Raw genomic sequence first — 10,724 nt, forward strand, 5'->3', positions numbered from 1 at the left:
TGTAAGTTTCCCCATTCTGGCAAACAGCACATGCCTGGAGTTACAAGACAGTGATGCATGGGAGAGGTTAAGCCCCTGATCCAAATTGGACCTACCTGCACCTGGGAACGAAGTTCTCATTGGGAAATGGCCTGATCATGTCTCATCAAAGGTTCTCATGATAGCCACAAGGACTCTATAACACATGAATCAGCCCTACGAACTATAATTTCCCAGAGAGAGGTACAAAAAAAATAGGGATGTTTGGCACGTATGTGAATAAAGGGATACTTCATTTTTCTTCCCCAAAGCCATACTGAAAAGGCTACATATTGTCCTTTCATAAAATTATATTGCACTGAGCCTGGGGGTGGCGGGGGTTGGTGGTGGAATAACTAGTCACATCGCAGTGAAACGTAAACCCAACTTGTTTTCAGAGTGACAGGGTGCCAGCTGCATTGGGCTTCTATCTTTTTATGGGGAACAAAGGCCTCCACAGTCCACAAAGTAACTTTTAGCAAACTTTCAAGATACAAGAATATCTTTACTTCTGTATCTTTTCCTACGGCAAAAACAAAAACCTGTCTGGAAATCTTTGCCCTGCAGGTCCAGCAGTCCACTTCAAAGACCTGAAAAAAGAGACTTGAGTCTGTGACATTCCAAAAAAGAATCCATCTCAACCGAGTCTCTGTTTCAACAGAATGTTGCCAACTCATAGCTCTTCGCTCTACTAATCAAAGCTTTGTGGTGTAAGGAATGAGCAATAAGAACCTGGAATCACTCAAGAAGAATATGGCAAAATATAGAATATCAAATACATATATTCTAAAACCAAAAGAAGCCAGTCTTATTTAGAGATGGGCACAAACCAGAAAAAAACAGAACCATGCAGTTCGTGGTTTGTCACATTTCACGAACCACGAACTTTCATGAACCTACCCCGGTTCATGAACTGGTTTGTTTGGTTTGTGAAAATGTCACATCCAGGTCAGCAAATTCTCACTTCTGCGTCAGCAGAAGGCCACTTCTGGGCCAGCAGAAGGTCTGCAAGAAGTCCATCCCTTGTTGCCTAGGAAATTGATTGATTGACAAACCAAACAATGAACCAAATGAACCAGCCTAAAGTTCATGGTGGTTCGTCAGAAATGGGCTCTGATGAACCGCTGGTTCGCGAACCACGAATTCGTCACAATTCGTCACAAACTTTGGTTTTGTATTATGGTTCATGCCCATCTCTAGTCTTATCCCACTAGTGTCAAAAACTGTGCATCGCCCCTAGCACATTAGATTCAGGAGTGGCAACAGTCAGAGGCATGGTAAAGGCATAGTACCAGCATTATTTCTGAACCAGGTCCTTGTTGTTTTCATCCATTTCTCCTATTCAATCTTAGCCTTCTCATACATCATAATCCTAAGCAGAGTTATACCATTCTAAGCCCATTCAATGGGCTTAGAAAGGTGTAACTCTACTTAGGATGGCACTTTAAGTTGTGCCAATCGCTTTTCAATTAAAGACTGGAGTCAGAGATTGTGGCTATGTTGGTGACAGTCCAGGTAATAATAAACTGCATTACTCCTTCCTTCCTTCCATCTTGCATTAACACACTTTTTTGCCCTGACGTGAATAGTCCAGGTGAGCCAGATCTTGTCAGATCTCAGAAGTTTACAGTAGGCCTTGAGTAGTAATTAGATGAGAGACCTCCAACAAAGACCAGGGTTACAGGGGCAGGTAATGGCAAACCATCTCTGTTAGTCTCTTGCCATGAAAACCCCACCAGGGGTCGCCATAAGTGAACTTTGACTTTAGGGCGCTCTCTACCATCAACACACTTTTTAGCCCAGCCAGCTGGAAAGTTATGCTGCTTGGTAGGGCAGGGGAGGCCCATGTGTCAGAGAATCTGGGAGAAGGGGCAGTGGCTCTGTAGATCAAATGTAGCTTTTTTGAGTGGAGAACGCCCTAGGTCAAATCTCTAGCTGGTGAAGGGAAAGGCACAAGAATGGAGCAAGAACCTCCAGAGCATGCTCCTATATGCTTCAGAGCACTTACGCATCATGCCAGGAATGACATCATTCCCATCATGGCATAGAATAGCAGGGTTGCACTAAGGTCCAATTAAATAAAAATCAACCCCAAACGTTAGACTTGGGGCCAATTTTTACCCAATTGGCCCCTGGCGTGACCTGTTGCTTCCATGTTGTACCAGAAATGGCATCATTCCCAGAGTGACGTGAAAGTGCTCCAGAGCACTCATGCTCCACTAGCATGAGAGGTACATCCTCTCAGCACACACACCCACACACACAACCCCCATCCCCCGCTTTCAAGTTCCAGGGACCTGGCAACCCTACAGAGGTGGAACAATAGTCTGACTTGTTAAAAGGTCATATTTGAAGGCGAGGCCATGGCTCAGTGGTAGACCAAATACTTTGCCTAGCTTCTCTCCTTGGTATCTTCAGTTAAAGAATATCAAATAACAAGACTGGGGGGAAACCCTCGTCTGCCCAAGATCTTGGAGAGCTGGTGCCAGTCAGAGTAGACCAAACTGAGCTAGTATATATACAGAAAGATATATCTGTATATATATATATATACAGATATACAGAAGCCACTAGATCCTTCATGTTTAAATATCACTACAAAAAGTTATTTATCAAATACTGCCAAAAAGGTTATATAAATCAGTAGACAAACACAACAGGAATCATAGAGGGATACCCAACAGTGTGAGAAACATCTCATCTTTCTGTCAGCCAAGCCAGTTCAGTGATTTATGATAATTCTGGACTCTGTTGCAGCTTGTATATCTAAAATTTAATATTCAGATTAATAGCATTCTTCCAGATTTCAACTATGTAACTATGTATTTTTGCAGTGATAAAAAAATCAAGAATCATACTTCTACAGACAAATGGAACATTATCTATTAGGAGAATTTGGGGTCTCCTGGAATCTTCTACTCTGCCATAGCTTGTAACACTTTTCTTCAAAAGCTCTTTATCACTGGACAAAGACACCATATATGCTTATAATCTGTTTTTCATGCATCCTCTTATATATAGTTTATAATATTATTTATAAATAACACTATTTTAAAATGTGCTATTTATACTGAAATACCAAAAAGTTTGAAACAAAAATTCAAATTCAATCCTGTCAAAAGCCTTCTAAGCTTCAATAAACAATAAAATAGATTCTTCTTGTACACTGTTGTTGAATAATTGAAATTGCTTGCCTCGTGCTATTGACTAAATATCTCCATTTTTTAAAACCAGCTCAGATCATGACAAATGTATTGATCCATTACAAGATTTTTTAAAACCCCTTGATTTTCTTTAGGACTTGGATAATCTGATTTATATAGAATACCTCAAAGATCTCAAAGATTATTTACTGTCAGACTCTGTAATGGATAATAATAAAATAGAGAAATAACTTGATACATTTGTTTTTGAGCTGCATAATGAGCCAACCATTTATATGCTTTATTGCATTAGCTATAATTGCTTAGCCTGGGCGATTTTTGCCACTTTTGGTCCCATACCTCCTCAGATATTCTTCCAAATTCCAGACATTTAACTCCCTCTTCAATCTTCAATACAGCATTAACCCTTGAAAAGCCATATTGACACTTGAAGGGGGAGTTCAGAGTCTGGAACTCAGAAGAAAATCTGAAGAGGTATGGGGCCAAAAGTAGCAAAAATCACCCAAGCTGACCTCTTTAACATTTCTTAATTGTCTCATATACACCTCCATGCCTCTGCAGAAGAACAAGTCTAGGATCTGTCAATGGGAATCAGAACTGTTGGAAATCATTGTCTGGTTTTTCTGCAACTATAGAGGGTCACCTCTTTCCAAAGCCCCTCGTGATAAAAACTCCAAAGATTCAATACTTTAACTGGGATCTCCTGGTCAATCAAGAAATAGGGATAGATCATAATTCTAGTGAATAAGGATAAAGGGAAAGTAAAGAGCCTTGTATTTGTATGATAATCAAAACATTCCACATAACCCCTTTCAGACTCAATTGATGCTCAAACTTTGGGGAGGATGTACACCAAATAGGTCCAACAGTACAAAAGGACCTGAACTACAATTGCTACATGCTTTCCTTTCTCCACAAATGACAACCCCTCATCAGACATAAGAATGATCTATACCTTTCTTTTGACAGAATCTCTCATCACACATGCAGTCCACATTCCTCATCCATTCTCCATATTTATTCCCATCAGTTTCTTCCTGAAGTAATTTTTCAAGACCTGGTTTACACAGCAGTATAGATTCAGAGGAGTTAGCCATGTTAGTCTGTAGTCACAAAATAGTAAAGAGTGCAGTAGCACTTTAAAGACTAACCAACTTTATGGTAGCATAAGCTTTTGAGAACCATAGCTCTCTTTGCCACATGCATGGCTGACGAAGTACCCTGAAGTACCACTGGCAGTCAGAGTAGACAATATTGACCTTGTTATACCAGTTGTTCCCAACTTTTTTGATATGGGGAACCACAAGTCCAAATTTACTTCACACAGTGATCCATCTAGGGCTAGGCCAAGAGTTTGAGAAGGTGCTGGGGGGGGCGCTCCCAGTTGAGGAGATTCAGGAAGATGAGAGATGTCAGCAACGAGATGGATAGCAAGTTGCTTTGTGCAGTACATCTCCCACAGTATGTAGAGGGAAGTGAAGCACTGCATGGGGCTGGGCAAGAGGTCATGCTGTTGGAGGAGTAGCATCAAGACAACCTGCACTCACATGACCTCTTTCTCTCATCTTCTCGCTTTTCCATGTGCCGAACAGCTCCCACCTACCCTCTAGTCTTTCCTCCCTTCTTCCACCCACTATAATAAAGTTACTGGTTGTCAGACAACATTCTCCCCCCCCCCTCATTAGTGTTGCAGAAGGAGAGGGCAAGGCGAGAATGTGAGAAGTCAAAATTGAGGAGAGAGAGACAATGGTGCAAAGGGCAGCAGCTGCAATTATGGATGGATGACCTGCAACTCTCTTTTAGAGGTTCTATAACCCACCTTTGGGTCCCGACCCACAGGTTGGGAAACAGTGCACTAAACCAACAGTCTGATTCAGTTGAAGGCAAGTGTATTCCATGTCATGTATAGACCCGACCTAACCAATGGAAGGTCAATGGCCATCCCATCCTATAGAAGTATATTCACATCACATCCTGAAGAAGTATATTCTTTCCTCTGTGCTGAATCTACTACTAATCAATTTCATTGGGTGGTTCCAAGTTCAAGCATCATGGAAGAGGAAAGGAAGGGGGAATTTTATTTTATTGTTGCTTATATTTTGCAATGGGCACAAAGCAAAAAGGAGGGCAGAATGAAGGTTCCTCATGGGATTTTCATACCTTGTTAACCCCTGGTGATCTCACTCGTGCACCTTCTACCTCACTGAACGCTCTGTTGATGGCAAATTGGATTGCCAGGCCTGTCATGGTTCCAGTGGAGAGGGGCTCGATCCTCCGCACAGCTTGCAGCAAGGAGGCCTTGGTACGGTGAGTCTTGAGAGAAAACTCATGCTTGACTGCACTGGCATAATTAACGACACCGATCCGGGTAGTGTTTGGTCCTACATCCAGTGGCTCAATGACCTGGGACAAGAAAACTTTGACTTGTTCAAATTCACTGGGGCGCACACTCCGGGAACTGTCTATGATGAAAACCAGATCCGTGGGTCTTGTCCTGCACTGGGCACCTGTGAGAGGAAAAAGAAAGCGCAACAGTAGCTTAGTTGCCAATTTTTCAAAATCTGCAAGATCTTGAGAAACACCTTCTGCTAGAGGGGAAAGACTTTTTTTCTCCTCCAAGTTGCTGGCAAGCCTACTCCCTTGGCAGTGTACCTTTTCTTTATGCAGAAAGGATGAGAGTATGCAAACAAATGAGATGCCAGTGATACATTGGTATCACCTATGATTTGATGCTTTAAAAGTGCTGGTTCGTTATTATCTGCTATTGTGTTGCAAACTAAGGTCTGTACATGATAGGGCAGTATCTCATGCAAGGAATATAGGGCACCAATGGACTAATCTGACCTAGGTAAATGGAAAACCCCCTCTTTAGCGCTCCGAGATGACATGAGGGTACACTGGCACTAGATGACCCATGCCGCTCGGTCTGATATTAAAATAAAAAAAAGAGGTCAGATCTGCTGTCCACTTCCTCCAGAGCATGAAAAAATTCTCTTTTGTACAATATCCCTCCTAGAAGAGTTCTTCTGCAGCCGTAGCTCAGCAAAGGAGAGCACCAAGAGTCTGTTTTACTTTACACAAAGTTAAAGGAGCTGTCTCTTGAAGATTACAGCACAACATTTCTCAGCGCCTAAAACTTTACAAATTGTTCTAAATGCATTTTAGTAATGGATCCAATTGGCGATAGATGCTACTTCTCTTTGAGATGCTGGCAAGTGAGATCTTTAAACGGTGTGTTGTTGATGATCAATATTTATAAATCTGCAGGAAAACTGTGTAAGGCTGCTCCTCCTTTTTGGAGTATAGAGATTGAGCCTTAGTTTTATATTTATCAGAAAAAGTGGTTAATGTTAATGTGTGTGCTCTGATCATTCATCCCCTTTCCTTTATATAACTAAAAAAGTCCTTTTTTAAAAAATTAGCAAATGAAAGTGGCAAGAAGAACATTTGGGAGGCACCTTGTTTATTTATTTTCTGCAGAGCATTGTTCTGAGAGGTACCGAGCCCCACCAATATCGCCCCCTGCCCTGTGCTGTACAGTCGCTAGGATTCAGTTGAATGCTGCCCAACACCAAACAAGCACTGTCCCCAATGGCTATATGGATGGGGTGGGCACTCTAAAGCCTGCCCTGTCTGAAGTACAAAGTGACTTACAATCAGTCAAAGGAAACACTCATAGAAGTACAATGGACCAAGCTTTACAAAATCCACATCTCTAATACAAACACAGATGATACCGATGCAGCTGTTCCCCTCCATTTCTCCAATCTTGTGATATGTGCACCGGCGCACAAGATGGGACCGTCCAGAGTATAAACAGGGAAGAACAGCGAAGAAATTGAAATCGGATGATCTCGAAGCAAAATCAGGAGAAGCTATAGGTTAGTTTCAGTTCCCTTCCCCTCCCACTAAAATCTCAAATCTTCCCAGTGTAGGAATCCTTTTTCCATCCCAAGGATTTGAGGATCACAGTGTGGCAAAGGTATGGGTGCTTATCACTCAGGTCATTTGCAGTGATGTCACAAGCACTGTCCAATAGGCACTCATGAAAACATTTATGCAACCTGATGCTACTATAAGCTGCAGTGGCACCAATAACTTGGCAAAGGATGCTATTTTCCCAACAACTATCTTTTGAGAAGTTGGAATCTAAAAAGCAGATGTTCTTCCTGTGAAATAAATGTCCAATAATTGGATATTAACTGCACCATAGATGAATTATTTGGAAACCTTGTTACAAGTAATTATGCACAGCAGCCTGCATGCTTGGCAGAGGGAAAAATCTATTCCAGTCTATCCCAGAAACATAACATATACCATATATAATATAATAAAATAATATGATGGAGAGCCAGTGTGGTATAGTGACAAGAGTAACAGACTAGGATATGGGAGACCCAGGTTCAAATCCCTGCTGTGCCATGGAAATTCACTGGGTGACCTTGGGACAGTTAAACACTCAATCTAACCTACCTCACAGGGTTGTTGGGAAGATAATATGGAGGAGACGAAAATGGGTCCCCATTGGGGAGAAAAGCAGAGTGTAAATGAAGTAAAATAAAAATTAAATAAATCAAAATATTGGACCATCATCAAAGAGGAAATCTAGGATAACAGCAATGAATAGAACAGATGCCTGAGAACTACAGCACAATTATTTATTGTACCTATCTGGAAAAGGGAGCTTTGACTCCTGTCAGTCTCTAAAAAATCGTGTTGGTCTCTAAAGTGCCAATGGACTCAAATCCTGCCATTATTGTGTCCAATACTTTATCGTTCTGGCGTCACAGAAAACATCTCCCCAGCCCCCAATATTTGTGGAGGCTCTTTGTCTCCATAGAAGAATAAAGAGTGCAAGAAATAACACGGTACAGAATGACAGGTACAGCCCATAGGGAAAGAAAACTCCAGATGCCGGGCTATAGGACTGAGAATCTATTATGCATGATCCAGAGAATGTATTTCACAGGCGGAATATGTTCCTAAAAAAACGGCACCCATGGTAACCTAATGGCATGGGATGCTCTATCAGGTCTTCCACGCTGCTTGTGTCCAAGAGCAGAATCACATGCATGCTGCTACCTATGGTTTACTGGACTAAGCAATAGGTCTAATGAATGAATCGTTTTTCCATGCAACAGTGCTACTCATGTGTTCCCCTTTTCGTCCCCAAGTTTTATTTATTTATTAGCTTTGTTTGTTTCCCCTTTTCTTCCCAATGGGGACTCAAAGTGACTTATGATGACATTCTCCCCTTATCCATGTTATCCTCACAACAACCCTGTAGGCTGAGTAACTAGCCCAGAGTCACCCAGCAAGCATCCATGGCAAGATCGGGGATTCGAACACGGCTCTCCAAGATCCTAGTCTAACACTCTACCCATTACATCATACTGTCTCTCTGTTGTTTAGACTACTACACTCTTTAAAAGAGCTCACAGGCTTCCAGTGGCAATAAGTTCCACATATTAACTATTAGCTGCTCTTCATAACACAGTCTGTTGTCTTCCTGATTTATTTCCTTACTATGCTTACAGACTATTTTGCTATAAGCATATGTTTTATTTTCAGTCTTCTATAAGACGACACCTTTGACTGTAGATGCTTTCTCAGAAGGTAGATCTTTATAGCTACCAACTGTACCATAGGCTTTGGGGAAAAGGGGGCTATGCCACTGGGAGCTTGTTCAAACCACCAGCCAGCTGAATCAGATACTGTAGGAGCAAGCCCAAGCAAGTCTACTTAGTAGTAAACCCCATTTTATTCTGTTGGTCTTACTCCTAGGAAAGTATTCTTAGGATTGCAGTCTAATGGTCTTCAAGAAGCTGAGAAGTTGAATTATATCAGTTCTTACTTACTTGGACTTCTTTAACAGCCTGATCTGATGCCATACATAATTTACTTAGAAGGCAACCCTACCAAATCCAGTGGGATAGCATCAGGCTGCCCAATAAAAATCTAAAAAGGCAATTCTTGTACAGCTTGAGTACATGTATCATCTTTAAGTTAAAATAGATGCTAACCTCTTTAACTGGATTATTCCACAGCTAGGGAAAATTGCAGAGTAAGGTTTTAGGTTTTTTTAAAAAAAGACAAGATTTTCAGCAAGGCTGGATGACTCATTTCTACAAAGATGTTATTCCACTGCAGCACCTGATTGACTCCAAAACCAAAACCTGGAAAGAAACTAATCCCGTGCCAAGTCTCTCGTAGTAAGATGCTGAATGAAGCAGGATATGAGAACAGCATGTATGTTGTGCTTTTCGGTGGTAGGGAAAAGTTTCCCAAATGTGTGTGTTCTAGTCTCCAGTGGTGTACTAAAGTACAGAAGAAAGCAGAAGCAACAGCAATACAAATGTCATAACCTTTCAGTGGGAGAAAAAGAAAAACATTTTGTATAACCATAAACCTTTCTGGGCTTTAATTCTCTCTGTGCCCCGTTCCCTTAGCATGCTGGCCTAGAGATACAGCCAGGAGTTCCCTTAGAATATACGTGCCCCAAACTTACCTCTTATCTGAGGAGGGACTCCAGTAACTCCCTGCTCCTGAAAAAGAAGCAGCACCCAGAAAAGGATGCCCGAAATAATCGCTGTCATGGTTGCTGTGATGGAAGCAGAGAGTGGACTGGCAGGCTCCAGCTTTGGCCCTGAGGTATAAACGGGCCACTCCTCAAAACAGGCGAGAAGCCAACCTATAACACGTGTGTATTACGGGGGGGGGGGGGAGGAGATTGAATGGAAGTGTGGAAGGATGGATATTGACAAGGGAAGGTCCCCTGGCCCTTCCCATCGCTTGGATTTTGCCACAACAGCTTCATTGCTTGACTAGGAAGTGGGGAAGTAGTAAAAAGCGACCAGCTACGGCCTGGAATGTAGGGAATTTGAGCCATGAACAGGGAAGCCAGTCAAATCAACAGAGAAGAAAAAGGGAGGTTTATCTGCCAATCACCAGCTTTAATCTGGCCTGGGGTCTGCCACAGTAAGTAAACGGTCTCCAGCATGTTGGACTGAAGTCTTTTCTGCCTCGGAGGCCATGGGGACTGGGACAGGATGAGGTTGGGTGGGTTTGCACAAATAACAGCACAGACCTATGAAATGTCAGATGTTGGCAGTGGGGAACAGCAGTTTTCTCATCTGTGTGTGTATGTATTTTTTTAATTACCAATGGTGTAGAGGGAGTTTGCAACTGGAAGAGGATACTGCACTCAAAAGAAGAGGCTAAGCTGAGGGATTCACTTTGCTACGGTTTCGGCAACCAAACCGAGTAGCTCAATTATATTGCAATGAAAAGGCAAGGAGTGATTGTTTGAGCTGATTGGGAAACTGCCTGTTGAGCTTGTGAAATTCCCAAGTGTTTCAAAGTGAAGCTGGGGGTAGCAATGGTGGTGAATCTGTGAGGTCTCTAGTTCAAATAGCTCCTCTGCCACACTTACAAAGGGGTCTTAGGCAAATTGCTGTCTCGGCTTCAGTTTCCCCTCCATATTTTATCTTACTTATTTCATTTACACCCATCCATTCTCCCTAATAGGGACCTAAAGAATCT

The 10,724-nt window shown here is 42.1% G+C and overlaps 1 protein-coding gene across 1 annotated transcript in view; it reads right to left on the bottom strand.

The window, feature by feature from the left end:
* MATN1 (matrilin 1) overlaps nt 1-9,778 on the bottom strand; it is a 34,189-nt gene extending 24,411 nt beyond the window's left edge. The window contains exons 1-2 of the mRNA XM_054999560.1: nt 9,691-9,778; nt 5,343-5,689 (exon numbers count right to left, since the gene is read on the bottom strand). Of these exons, the coding sequence (XP_054855535.1) occupies nt 5,343-5,689; nt 9,691-9,778 (435 nt within the window). The remainder of the gene's footprint in view (nt 1-5,342; nt 5,690-9,690) is intronic.
* Between the last annotated feature and the right edge of the window lie 946 nt (nt 9,779-10,724).

This window comes from Eublepharis macularius, chromosome 15 (assembly GCF_028583425.1).
Source record: "Eublepharis macularius isolate TG4126 chromosome 15, MPM_Emac_v1.0, whole genome shotgun sequence".
Lineage (NCBI taxonomy): Eukaryota > Metazoa > Chordata > Lepidosauria > Squamata > Eublepharidae > Eublepharis > Eublepharis macularius.